Source organism: Xylocopa sonorina, unplaced genomic scaffold (assembly GCF_050948175.1).
Source record: "Xylocopa sonorina isolate GNS202 unplaced genomic scaffold, iyXylSono1_principal scaffold0309, whole genome shotgun sequence".
NCBI lineage: Eukaryota > Metazoa > Arthropoda > Insecta > Hymenoptera > Apidae > Xylocopa > Xylocopa sonorina.
The window spans coordinates 203,892-219,398 of NW_027490380.1; the positions used below are offsets into that span (position 1 = coordinate 203,892).

At 35.2% G+C, this 15,507-nt stretch overlaps 1 protein-coding gene across 1 annotated transcript; it reads left to right on the plus strand.

The window, feature by feature from the left end:
- The first annotated feature begins 13,197 nt into the window (after nucleotides 1-13,197).
- Nucleotides 13,198-14,220, plus strand: LOC143432465 (ATP-dependent DNA helicase Pif1-like). Its single transcript, XM_076909130.1, has one exon. The coding sequence runs from the start codon at nucleotides 13,198-13,200 to the stop codon at nucleotides 14,218-14,220; it is 1,023 nt and encodes a 340-aa protein (XP_076765245.1).
- The last annotated feature ends 1,287 nt before the right edge of the window (nucleotides 14,221-15,507 follow it).

The window sequence follows — 15,507 nt, forward strand, 5'->3', positions numbered from 1 at the left end:
GGTAGAGTTCCGGTTGGCCCTTACATCGGTTAAAACAGATTTTTACTTTTATCGTCTTATTCGTGGCATACTGGCTACCATTCATTCTAGACATACGCCTATAACATTCTTTACATCGTTATCTCATTTTTCTCACGCGTCCTTGGAACGACCGCAAAAAAATATGTATGTTTCTTGGGCACTGCTTCAGTTTCAGATGACGTTTGTTCACTGCGACGATCCACTGTACTCAGGAGATAATCAATAATTTTTTCGCGGATGTTTAATATTTTCATACCTGTGGTACTCCATTTTCTATGTATATAGCAGGCATTGACGAGAGAAGTCCCGCATACTAATTCGATAACTATTTTTCTATACCACTTTACTGTTCTGCGTAATCAACTGTGATAAGAAGACATCTGGTCGGATGGTCAAACCCCTTCTCAGCTTTGTTATAAAGGAACACTGTGTCCGGCTTTAACTTATTATTACTACCCTGGACATTAACACATTTGTGGTTTTCAGAAGTGGCTAGCATGCATACCCACTCTTATCCATCCACATAAAGATTTAAAGCCCCTCCAATTTTGAAAATACATAAAGCCACTCTGTTGCAGTTTCCGTTAGGCCTGCAGCAGAAGAAATTTTGTATTAATTATTACTGTACCAAATAAATGCTACTTTTTGCAGAAGTTTCTCAGCCAAAGGGACACAAGTATATAAATTATTTGCGTATAATACGCGGCTTTCAAATAATAATTCACCCTCCAACGTCATAACTACAGCATGCGCATGTGCTTTCACTATTCAGGTTGCATTATTTCCGGCGTAAATAAGAATGATATGCGTGTATCCTTCCGGAAGACATAGTTTACAAAGTTTTATATCATATTTATTCCGCTTTCCTGGGATATATTGGCAAAAACTGTGACGTCCTCGCCATGGAACCATGATTCCGTCGATTACAATATTTTTACCGGGCTTAACACGTTGAGTGCCAAGTCAGTCCCCAGGGACTGACGATGACCTTTCCGTTCAGGCGGCGTCAGTCCCCAGGGATTGACAATCGACTTTTCGTTTGGACAACGTGGATTTTAGGGACTGACAGCGAACTTCTTGTATGATCGACATCGGTGCATGAGACCGGCATTGTAAAGGGTTAAATTATTAATAACAATTAAAAAATTTATGCTAATATTTAATGAAGTATATTAAAACATTTAAAACAAAGATGTGGTTGTGATTTGCACATATTATAGTATGTAGTAACTTTCTTTGTCATTCTCTTCGCTAACTATCGTCCGAACATTTTTGTGTTTGTGCTGTAACATTCAACACAATATTTTCGTACTTCACGCGCCATTCCTTCCTTCTTATGAAATTTGTGAATTCGTCTACTTGTATAGGCCCTAATTGGCGTTTCCTCATGTGAATGTCGTGTGAGAGCATTTACAAATTGTTTTCAGAATGTTGTAATTGACATCTTTCTTCCTGTTACATTTTGGAACATATGTAACGCATTAAAGACGGCAATATTCAAAAGAAGGTCGAATGCCAGTTTTCTATACCACTTTAGTGACCTTCTAAGTGGACTGCTGTAAGCACTCATTCGATCAGACAGATTAATCGCTGTTTTACCTTTATTATAATCAATAATAATTTTTGGTTTGCAGGATACCCCTGTTCTTGTTATTGCAGTTTTCATTTCGTCAGAATGCTTGATCGAAAAAACTATAACGTCCCTCTTGACTTTCCATTTCATGATTGTAATCCCTCTACTGTTCTCTTGTACAATGACACCTCCGCGTCACAGTTTGGCTATCACAACTTTACTTGGATTGCCTCTTCGGTTTGGTCGAAGAGTACCAACCAAATGCGTACTTTTTGTTATTAGTTTGTTTGCTAAATCCTCAATCGTATAATAATTATCCGTATATAAAGGATTGCCTTTCTGAAATTCATTTTCACATAAATTCATGACAACATTTGTGGGTGCTGTATTTCTTTTATCCAATGATTTGCCGGTGTAAATGCAAAGATTATATGTGTAATGATTATCACAGCACAATTTAAGTATTTTTGTCGGCAAAGTGCAACATTCTCAACAGAATTTGAAATCTGTCTCTACTCATAACTTTCCGCGGGAATGTTTGAATAAACAATGTATCCTTACACCAATACAGATACAAAGATGGCAGCTTTTCCATTCCCATCCACAAAACCACTCCAGAAAACCTCTTTATTTCGTCCTTATCTGTTGGCACCCACTTTTCAACACGTTTGGAAGCGATTGTTCTTTGTGTCGCATAAATATTTGTTTGTTCCTTTATATGTTGAAATAGTTTATCCGTCACACAGAGGACGTAAAAATCTTCCATTGTGCTACAATTTCGCATTTCCTCATGAGTGCGTTTAGCACCATGGGGACTTGAGAAAGGTATAATGTTTGGCTGGTTGCCTCGCGGATCAAACTAATCATTTTAATCACTTGTTTCAGTATTCCTTAGTGAACTACTAGATGAATTGTCACTATCTGAAGATGGTAGTGGTATTATACGCCGACATTTGCGTGGTACAAATAGCTCTCTCGGCGAGACACTATCTGTTCGTCTTCTCAACATTTTTAGCTGATGGATACCAAAACTTTTTCAAAATAGTCACAATAAAACTGAATTCTCTCTGCTACAACAGGTCTTTATACTCCGGTGGCTCTATCACGATGACTCTCATCTTGTATTTGCTCTTTCGCCTCTCTGGCATTCCCCATTCCATTACCTTATGTTTATGCATTGTATGTAAATGCATTGCTTATATCATTTCAACAGTCCAAGCGAAACAGATACAACGTATCAAAGTTATCGTTTGTTTATACCCATCAGTCAAGCGTTCAGCATCAAGTGCTCACGCGCTGCCGCCTGAGAGAGATGTATAGCAAGATCGGCGTAGCACTCAACGTGTTAACAGTATTTTCGAAAGTGTAGACAATTGCGTTCACAATAATTCTAAGTTTATATATAAACCGAGAGTTCTAATGCTTCATGCAACGCGAGAGCCCACCTCATTTCAACGTTTCAAGGTAAGTTATTTGTAATGTTCTATGCATTGCATTATACTTATCTGCTTCTAAGTGTAACGTCGTGCGTAGCGCCTGCCACTCATTCCACACATGAGCCTTTTCGCACTTCGGTCATCAATCCCTGGGTTCAGGCAACTTGCCGCGCTCGCCTACAGCACCGGCAACACACACGTAATTGTAAGTTCATGCTATACTACTTCATTATACTATCTCATAAGTTAAACGCGAAAGACGCGCCGCTAGACCCACCACGAGACGCGAGTCCCCTCTCGCTGGACCGCATGCACCTCGCAACGATCTGTTAATCCCCCACACGCTGGACCACATGCTTTCATGATTTTTCAAGTAAATATTTCAAATTGGTATAAATATTAATACATATTCTATATTTTAGTTAATGCTAAATATAATATCTCCTTAAGATACTCCATTACATTTAAAATCCTCTCTAATTTCATATCATTTCATGATGTTTTAATTAAATATTTGAAATTGGTTTATATAATTACACTTATCATATATTTTAGTTACTCTTACTTAGTTACTAGTTACTTAGGATGAAAATAGATCATCCCCTCTAAATAAAAATAAATATCTATATATTATATAAGTCGATCATATATTTTCTTGGCTCCAGTTCGCTTTCTTCCCATCGAGGCTTGCAAATCTCTCTTCGTTATTCTTGTAATTCGTACTTTGGAAGGTATATAGTACGTATTGACAGTCCGACGCTGAAAATCTCTAAAACTCTTCTGCTTTATGCAACGTTCAGGTCACCCATGATTATTATTCTGTTTGCTTTCTCTACCTTTTCTATGCTGACCTCAATTTGGTTTATATGTTCTTCGATTTCTTTCCGTTCCTCTTCGGCGAGAAGTAGCTCCTTATAGCTTTTGTTCCTTTGACCATTGCATGAACGATTCCAGTCGAGGAGTATGAGGTGCCATATGTGAAACATTTTCGATTAACGCCGGTTATCCATATCGCAGCGTCACCGTTCTCGTCTTGATGTCAGTATTCGTCCATCTTGTGTGCTTCCAATATTATTACCACGTCTGTCCCTTGAATCATTCGCATTTGCTGCATGATATCTTACGTCATTTGGCATCTGTTCAGATTGATTTGTTGGACTTTCAATTCCATATCCGTTTCTCGTTCTTTTCTGTCAACGCTTTTCTGTAGGCCGGACAATTAAAGCTTCGGTAACGTGTCTGATGTACGGATTTCTTCTTCCTGCCTCGCTGCAGATGATACATTTCGGTTTAATCGCGATGAAACCGATCATCGTATAAATCTAGGATCCGCATCTTCTGCAATTTCCCTTATTATATCTGACTTCTTCGCAATTTCTGCCGATATATCTCAGGTTATGGCATTTGAAGTATCTCTCTATTTTCGGTAGCACTTTGCTGGGACAAGGTGTTAATGCTATTCTAAGTCGTTTGACCTTCTCCAGCTCTTTACTGTATTCCTGTCCAAATTCAACTAACGCGACTCGGTTGCTCCTCCTGATGTTTTCTATTAACGTTTTCTAATATGTCATTAGTTTCGCCGTGTCCTCGCTCAGAATATCTATCATTATGTCTGATGTGTGACTGCTCATTCGTCTATTTAAAAGTATAGGCGTTATTCTTATCGGTAGCTTTCCCATTATCCTGCATTTAATTCGGCTCCTGATGCTTCTCCTTCCGTGTCTGTGCTTCCTTCCAAGGCTTTCTTTTTCTCCCTTATATACGCTTTTCGTATACTTTTCAATTTCCTTATCCTTTTGTGTCATCGAAAGGGGGCTCCGAACCGCCTTCCCAACCTTTAATCTACTGTCAGGATCCGATGGGGCTGATTCCGAATCGCGAGCGAGCAGCACATCTCAGTAGCATATGCAAGCAGCCTCGCTCACGCCGGGGGTGGGGGCTGCAGGTCCTCCATCGCCCTACTGTATGCCCTGATGCGGGCGAGGAACTCCTAGGGCCACTCGACTCGCGACCAGCATTTATCCCATACTCTAACTGATTCGCAGTCACGCGTTTTCCATTAAGATTGCCGCGATCAGTGATATTGATTCGTTCAATCTAAATTAATATTTTCTTTTTAAGTTTCACGATTTTCTTACTTTCTCTCACGATATCGTCTATTTCGTTGTACCTTGCCCTTACGGTATGGTATGTAATCTGTTGTTTGATATTTCTAGGATTTCCTCTTAATAAATGCAATGTTTCCACAGATTTTCTTTTCACTTCTCTTTAGTTATGTTGTTATTTTATGCTCTCTACCCTCCACATTTCCTCTCTGCATCATCCCGGAACCGGCGTTATACGATTACTGCTGGATGGCGCCCGGGTCTCGCTACTCCGAGATAGAGTGTTCTCTCTTGCATTCGTTGATTTACATATGTCATATATTGGTGAATATTTCCTCCTATCCTTTGTATTTTCCGAATTGCGTTTATTTAGATGTATATCAGATATGCGTCGAAATATCGGATTTCCATACGATTTTTTAGTAAAGTTTTATTCTTTTCCGACTGTTCGCTTTCATTTAGCTGAAGACGCTCCTGTATTCGATGCGGACTCGTTCCGATTGAACCCGCCGATCATTACATTACATTACGTGAATGAACGTTCAATCGGAGCGGATCTCTGCCACTTCATAACTGCGGAAGGCTTACTGCATAGCCTCATCCCTGGGAAAGTTGCGGAGATTGCTTCCATCCCAAAATGGAAGTGTGGTTATGTTAAATTTAGTTAGGTTACGCTAGGTTTGGTTAGGTTGGGTTATACTTGGGAATGTTTGTAGGTTGCTTGGTTAAGTTGGATTAGATTTAAGAAAGCGTAGGTTTGATTGGTTTATGTTTAAGAAAGGTAAAGTTAGATTGTGCTAGGTTGGGTTAGATTTGAGTGAAGGCTCGTTAAGTCGGATTAGGTGTAACTGAAGTCAGGTTGATTTAAATTAAGTTTAGTGGATGTCAGATTACGTTAAGCCAAGTAAGAGATGGATTACCGGTAGCTCTACAATGCCATCCGTCGATAGTTCTTAAATTCCCGGCTATTGACAATACCAGCCGTCATTATATCATAATTTTTCGACCACAGGCATCATCTACTGTCGTTATATCGTGAGCTACCGACCGCAGGCAACACCAGTCGTTCATAAGTCTTGAGTTACCTACTCTTGGCTGCACCAGCTGTATGTGAAAGCATGCGCTATCGGTTGTTGGTAACAGCAGTCGTCAATAATTTATGGATTATTAAGCACAAGCAGCACCATCCGTCGGCCGATTGTGAGTAACCGACCGCCGACAGCACCATCCATCGATATGTTATAAGTTATTCTTAATGGGAAAAGCCATCCGTAGGCATGTATTGACACGTTTCGCCATCTCTTCATTCACTGCTGAAACAGATTTGCGAAAAGCTCGAGCAGTTTTCACAGAGATGACTCCATCGGTCTGACAACAACGAACGCCACATACGGGATCTCACAAAACCATTTGCCACACAACTCAGTGCTGAAAGGGTTAATCATGTTAGCATTGTTACTTCTACCAGGCATAGAATCCATTGGTATGAAAAATTATGATCTTGTGAATAATATCAAGGTATGCTTATCATATTCAGAGAAAGGCACAAATCCTCATATAGTAAATATCAGCCCACCACTAAGGATAAAAATTAAACTAAGTATAATAATATCCAAGTTTGGAATGTTAATATGTGCTCTTGGAAGGGCCGATGAATATGAAAATGATGGTATTGCTGTGAATGCAGTCTTGTCGAAGAGACTAAGTTATATATATTTCTAATTTCATTGTTAAAAAAAATAATTCTCTCAATTTAAGATTGCCTTAGGCACGCGTTATTTCAGGTATACATATGACTGCGATAGAGATTTTAGTTGGTTCAGAATCACAAAATTATAGTGGGAAGCTGGAAATAATGTGTGATGCAATGTACGCTTTTATTTTGCAAAAACAGTAAATCTGTTACTAATGAGTCTTTAATCGATGAGGCAATATTAAAAAACTGAAGGAATGTCTGATTTTACCCATTATGCGCGTAATCCAGGTGTGAATAATTAACTAAAGGTTTACAATTAATACATCAATGTATAATTTATATTTTAGTAAACAAATCAATTTATTTTACAGAATATAAATGTTATTGATAAGATAAATTGTAGCCTGATTCTTTTCTAGAGGAGTACTTGGAACATATGGATTTGAATAATTATATATGACAATTGAAAAGAACGAACAAATTATACAGATAAATCAGAGGAAAAGATCATGCAAATATTAACTGTCATTCAAACTGATTTAAACAGCGAGTTTGTTAACAAAACTGTAAGCTCAAATACTATATTGTTCCTTATGTTCAAAAAAAATTTATTAGACTTCGTACATTACAGCACATCATAGATCAGTCTGATTAATTGCCCAAGCAACCATAATTCAAGAGTTAATTAACATCATTTTTGCAAAAATTTACAATATGTAAATTTCGTAAACGTTAATAGTGCCGAAACTTGTACACGGTTTTTGGATCTTAAAAAAGTTAAAAAGTACAACATTAACAATAGATTCTCAAAATTTTCTCGCAATGCTTTCTCATAAAAAAAATATATCTTTTACGTTCGAAATTAATTAGAAATGCAAAATAATTTTACTAATAACATAATATTATATATCTTTCGGAGAATTAAAACTTGCATCGACAAAGCCGTAATGGGAAAGTTGAAAATTAGCGGTGATCTATGAAAAGCAATGAAATTAGAGAAATTAATGGTCAATTTAAAGTCAAAACTTACTTTGAAAAATTAAATACCGTCTTCTTAAAAAGAACCAACATATTAACTAATTAAGGAAAAATTGTTCCTAGTTATAAAAATTTTGTTATTTTTTGTAAAAGTTTAATACGATAATATAAAATATTTAAAGTATTAAAAAGACAAAAGTAAAATATATTTTTATGTTTTATAATATACTTTGTAACGCTAAATGATATAAATTAAATAAATCACGTTTGTCAATATTTATTTATGTCGATTGAACTTTACTCATACATTTATAACAAATATTTTAAGGCTTTATGCTTGGATGGATGCTTATATATAAGTGTAACTGCCAAAATGAAATGAGATTGCAAAGTCCTATTTAAATTTCTGATAAAAGGATATAAATGATTATAATCTAATTATCAATTACAAATGGAATTCTACAATTTATCCATGTAATAATGCTTTCTTATTGCACGCATCCTCAAATACATACACAGTATCTTTAATCTGGATGGATTTCGTGTGTGCGTGTGTGTGGCTATGGTAGCAGTTGTAGAAATACCACCTAATAGGTGTCATTGTTTCGATTCTAGTAAATCGAATAAAATAGCATAAGATTTTCTGTAGAATATCAAGGGGATGTGAAGCTGCTATTGCACTACATATGGCAATTTTCACTGGAAGAATTTTTTTTCCAATGTGTTGACTCCAGATTTTTTTTAATTGTTCTGGTTTTGAAAATTACCAAGATCGAAGGTTCCTTTATCTGAGATTAAGGCCTGCTTTCTTTTTTCCCAAACTTTTTTACATTGTATTACGTTCTTAAGACTCTTTGTAAGTTACAAAGAACAGAAACGCTACATGGATTATTAAAGTATAATAGTTTAGTTTATATTAACTCGAACATTTTAAATCCGTTTACGTTGCTTTGCTTGTTATATTTTTTTTTTACCTGTCGCTAAACCAACTACTACTGGCATCGTCCCTTTCTAAAATTTGGAGAATCTACCAAATCTAATGAAACCTTGCTTAGATTGCAAATGTGTTTTTACTGTATCATGCAAAAATGAAATTACATTGACAGAAGAACCAGCTAGTTCTCCACGCCTATTTGAAACAACATTAAATCACCTTGTTAAACAATAATTTGTTAAATGTGACTTGGACCTTTAAATTTGAATTTATAAACATCTAACAAATAAATATGCTTTTCTTACTATTCATATCATTATACTTTCAGTGATTTATTATGTGCTGTCATTTGATATACTAACTGCTTGATTATATTTTACAACGAACATTGCGTATCAATAGTTCTTCATTTTATCTATTATGTATATAAAAATGAATGTGTGTCTGTCTGTCTGTCTGTACTTGATAGATTCAAAAACCATACATCCAAACGCCGTGAAAATTTGGGAAATTATTAGGTATATCTCCGGGAAGGTTTTTGACAATTTTTTTAAATCAGAGTTGGGGTTCTAGGTGCTTCCGAACAAATATCCCAAAAATATCAAAATAACATTTAATTAGTAATATTTGTTAAAAGTGCAACCATGAATAAATTAAAAAATTAAATTTCTACTCATGAAATTTACTCATAGAATTTACTTTTTTAAAACAAATTAAACTGTAAAAAATAACATACCCATGATAACAGTTGTAATAACAATAAAAATATAAATCACGAGGTAAGTAAAATATTGAATCGTTTTATTTATATTTTTTCAATTATTGTTTCCTTTAAGATTTCAACAAATTAATTTAAATTACAAAAAACAACATTAATGAGTTTGACGTTCGATTTTTCGCCAGCAAAATCTAATAAATACAAAAATGCAGTCAAAAAACTTTTGCAATTATTAATACGAGAATAAATTATTAATACGTAAATAAATAAAAATATTATTGATTTCCAGCTGAAGAAAATAATTGGAAATACGTTTTATTTAACCCCACAGTTATGCCACCAAAGCGAAGTGCCACTGGTCGATCTACAAATCAAGCAAAAAGGAGAAGAGAAGAACGAGCTTCAGAAACAAGTGAGCAGAGACAAGCTAGACAAGAAAAGATCGAGTTCACACTGCTCTTGCTCGATCATTGGAAACGAATGAACAGAGGCAAGCAAGGCAAGAAAGAGGTCGAGTTCACACTGCTCTTGCTCGATCATTGGAAACGAATGAACAGAGACAAGCAAGGCAAGAAAGAGGTCAAGTTCACACTGCTCTTGCTCGATCATTGGAAACGAGGGAACAGAGGCAAGCAAGGTAAAAAAGAGATCGAGTTCACACTGCTCTTGCTCGATCATTAGAAACGAGCGAACAGAGGCAAGCAAGGCAGCAAAGGAATCGAATTCGCAGAACATAGACAAGACGCACGATATATACTGATTTGATTTCATGTGGTTTCAATTACAATCCCCTTTACAATTACGGTCTTCATCAAAGTGTAATTATTGGAAAAATGGATAAAAAGAGTACGTATTACGGTGCTCAAAAATTTAAAAATGAAGCACCAGGTATGTGTTGTACAGGTGGAAAAGTAAAGTCAGCAGACTTGCGTTCACCATCTGATCCATTATTAACTTTAGTATCAGGTGAAACAAGTAAATCAAAAATTATTTGAAAAATATACCCAAGTACAATTCATGCTTCCAAATGACATCGTTCGGAGCAACGAATATCGTTAGCGCAAAATATATGCCAACATTTAAAGTACAAAGGCAAATTTATCACCATGCTAGATCACTACTACCCTTGCCAAATGCTGATCACAAATATCTTCAGATATATTTTATGGGAAATACTGACGAACAAATGAACAGACGGTTTCAACTGAATATGAGTAGTAATGAATTAATTAAATTATTTAAAACTGCCATTGAACAACTGCCATCTGACGATTACAAAGTGATAATAAAGGCGGATAAAACACCTATTGGTCAACATCGAAGACAATTCAACGCACCAACGATCGATGAAGTGTCAATTGTCATAGTTGATGAAGAATTTAATTCTCGCGATATAATTCTTCGTCGTAGAAATGGTGACGTCCAGCGTCAAGTATCAGAAACGCATCGTTAATATGATGCATTACAATATCCCATTCTATTTTTGCAAGGAGAGGATGGATATCATTTTAATATTAATATGAGAAACCCTACAACTAATGTAGACATTCACAAAAAGGTCAGTGCTATGAATTATTATGCATATCAAACGATGATTCGTGAGAATGCTGATAATCATATATTGAAATATAGACAATTATTTCATCAATACATTGTTGACATGTATGTATCTTAGTGAATTGGGAAAAATGGTCATTTTACCATCCACATTTACAGGCAGCCTAAGACATATGCATGAATATGCACAAGATGCAATGACGTATATTCGTGCATATGGTCGTCCAAATTTTTTCATTACATTTACATGCAACCGAGCATGGGATGAAACGAAGGAGCTTTTATTAATTGGACAATCACCATCAGATCGTCATGATATTTCTGCGCGTGTATTTAAACATAAATTAAAATCTTTAATAGATTTTATTGTCAAACACTATGTATTTGGAGAGACGCGCTGTTGGATATATTCCATTGAATGGCAAAAAAAGTAGTTTACCACATGCGCATATTTTAATATGGATGATGGGAAAGATAACACCAAACAGAATCGATGAAATCATCTCTGCAGAAATACCAGACATTGAAATTGATAAAGATTTGCATGATATTGTCTCAAAAAATATGATTCATGGTCCATGTCGCTCACTAAATAATAATTCACCATGCATATCAGATGGAAAGTGCACAAAGCGGTATTCTAGAGACTTACTTGTTGAAAGTATTACAGGGGTTGATGGATATCTACTCTATCGACGACGATCTACCGAAGATGGTGGAAAATCCATTAAACTAAAAGTACCCAACAATACTATTGATGTTGATAATCATTGGGTAGTACCATATTCTCCATTACTACTAAAAACGTATAACGCACACATAAATGTTGAGTACTGCAATTCAGTGAAAGCTATAAAATATATTTGCAAGTATGTGAACAAAGGAAGCGATATGGCAGTGTTTGGAGTGGAAAATATAACTGTATCTAACGATGAAATCACCCAATATCAACTGGGACGCTAAATATGTAGTAATGAGGTTGCATGGCGTATTTTATCATTTTCCATTCATGAGCGATATCCAACGGTTGCTCATTTAGCAGTACATTTTAAAAATGGACAGCGTGTATATTTTACATCAGAAAATGTACGTGCAAGAGCAATGTCACCACCGCCAACAACATTAACTGAATTTTTCACATTATGTAGAAATGATACCGTTGCAAGGACACTACTGTACTCTGAAGTACCAACTTATTTTACGTGGAATACATCAACAAGAAAATTTCAGCGTCGTAAAAAGGGTAAAACAGTACAAGGACACCTAATTTATATTCCACAAATGCATTGGGTCGTCTGCACACTGTACATCCAAATAACGCAGAATGATTTTACCTATGATTATTATTAATCAATGTTTGTGGATCAATATCTTTCTAAGAATTAAAAACGGTCAATGGCCATGTATGTGCTACATGTCGTGAAGCTTGCCAGAAATGAAATCTCTTGGAAAACGATGCTCATTGGGATATTTCACTCGCTAATGCTTCTAATACAGCTCAACCACAGCAGATACGTACACATCATACTAACTACATGTTTTCCTGCTAATCCAAAGGATCTTTGGAAAAAATATAAAGACTATATGAGCGAAGACATTTTACATCGCATGCGTAGATTAAATGCTAATCCCAACATTCAATGTACATCAAATATATACAATGAGGTATTGATTTTAATTGAGGATGTATGTTTGACAATAGTCAACTAGTCACTGACAGAATTGGGAATGATTACTCTAAATAGATCTGGTAATGACATTTTCGATCGTGATGTACAACGAGAAACGCACTTCAATGTTAATGAATTACAAACATTTGTTTGAATTAATCTGCCGAAATTGGTATTAGAACAACGAACAGCATATGACACAATTATAAATGCAATATATAACAAAAGTTGTGGTTTATATTTCTTAGATGCACCTGATGGCACTGGCAAAACTTTTCTTATTTTAATTATTCTGGCAAGAATAAGATCATAAAATAATATTGCACTTGCTATTGCATCATTTGTTATTGCAGCAACTCTTTTGGACGGTGATCGAACAGCACATTCAGCATTGAAAATGCCATTAAATATGCAGGTAACTGAAATTCCAACATGTAATATTAGCAAATATTCTGGGATGGGAAAAGTACTAAGATCACGTCAGCTTAATAATATGGGATGAAAGCACCATGGCACACAAGAAATCATTGAAACGTACATTAAAAGATTTGAGAGGAAATAAGCAGCTCTTTGGTGGTGCATTCATTTTGCTAGCTAATGATTTTCGACAAACTTTACCAGTTATACCACGTTCAGTACCTGCAGATGAATTGAATGCATGTCTCAAATCATCAGTTTTATGGCGGTATGTGGAGAAAATATCTTTAAAGACCAATATGCGTGTTCAATTACAACAAGATGAATCTTCTGAACCATTTGCAAAACAATTATTAGATATTGGGAATGGTAAAATGGAAATAGATCAATCCACACACTGTATTACATTACCAGAAAACTTTTGTCACATTGTAAAATCCACTGATGAATTGATTGCCAAAGCTTTTTCAAATTTATCGCAGAATTATAAAAATAACCAACGGATTAGTGAGCGTGCTATATTGGCAGCTAAAAACATTGATGTGAATTTAATAAACTGCACAATTCAAATTAAAATACCTGATGAAGAAACAACATATAAATCCATAGATACTGTTGTCAATCACGATGAATCAGTTAATTATCCAACAGAATTTTTTAATTCATTGGATCTACAAGGAATGCCACCACATATTTTATCTTTGGAAATTGGTCCCCCAATCATCCTTCTACGAAATATAAATCCATCGCAACTATGCAATGGGACTAGGCTATCAGTAAAAAAATTAATAAATAACATAATTGAGGCAACCATTTTAAAGGGAAAACATCAAGGGGAACATGTGCTACTACCACGCAATCCCATAATACCAACGAATACTTCATTTGAATTCAAACGTCTACAGTTTCCGGTACGACTAGCCTTTGCAATGACCATTAACAAAACACAGGAACAATCATTGCAAGTATGTGGATTAAATTTGGTAAATCCATGCTTCTCATATGGACAGCTGTACGTTGGGTGTTCTCGAGTTGGAAAACCTTCAAATTTATTTATTCTTGCACCAGATAGGAAAACAAATAATGTTGTATATTTACAAGCACTACTAAGATAAAGTTCACCATCAATCATCAAATATCATTCATTTCATGATGATATTTAATAATTACTTATATTATTGTTCAATTGAAATTCGTTTGCAATATTGTTTAATATCACAAGTGAAGAAGCATGTTTATTCTACCATCAACTATGTATATCTATGTTTTGTACATGTGTTATATTCAAATGACATATATGTAGGTGTAATTTTATTGTTAATTTTCATTTTGATGTATTGTATACATTTGATCATTAATAAATTATATTTGAGGTATTAAAACTGCCTTTTCGTTCAGAGACAGCAACGTGTGAACTGGTACAGCTAGTATTACTTATAAAATAAAAATTCATGCTGTTGCGTCCCTAACTTCGCCTTGTGTAATTTCTTAAACAACATGCTGTCATCGTATTGAATATAACCCTCAACTGCATGAATTTGTAACGATGAATTAAAAAATATATATATAAAATAAATTTATATATTTTTATGATAAAGTAATTAAAGACTTTATGGGAAAGATCGCCGTATCGAGCTAGTTTATAGAAAATAATAAAATCGAGTTCTTGTATCTTTGTTTCGTGCCGGTGTATCTATTTTGGAATCAAAATAAATAACTTGCTTAGTTTGGTCATTTTTCATATTCGTTTATAATTTTTATAGAAACAGCATCCCCATTCGTAAATGTCAGTCTACGCCACTACCACGCGTGTAGCTATGGTGAGCTAATAGTGTAATTGCCATGGCCATGTAGCCCGTGTGCTATATCGCGGTGCATTAATAGTGCCGTGTTACGAGTGTCGCCCCAGTACTAAGGGTATGCCGTTACGAGACTGAGTAGGTGCAGTGTATTAGCACAGTTCTACCGCGGAATTTGTTCCATCCGTTGTCATTGACGTGCCAATCGCTGGATGTTTGAGAGATTGTAGTGCATGAGGCAGACCTGTTTCTTATTATCGTCAAGGAGATAAATTTTCATTCCTCCCTTTTTGAACTTTGCTAATTATTGTTTGGATTTTTTGCCTTTTACGTATCTCTATGTCCGCATTGTGGATTCAACTTATGTATGATCTTTTTGGTCTTCATATTTTGTTACATGTAACATTATATATGGATTGCACTTTTGTTATGTAATGCTCAAATTTGTAATCCTCAGATTCTTTTACTCTTTGGTAAAGCAGCTTGTTTGATTAACATATATTTATTAGGCATAGATGTAAATAATTAGAAACATGCTATTAAGACGGTATTAAATATGTTGTTGCAATTATATATTTAAGTTCTAAAGATGTAGATGGAATT

Bases quoted from the DNA above. Each gene is read 5' to 3' on its own strand.
- LOC143432465 (XM_076909130.1), top strand. From the start codon at position 13,198: ATGGCACACAAGAAATCATTGAAACGTACATTAAAAGATTTGAGAGGA.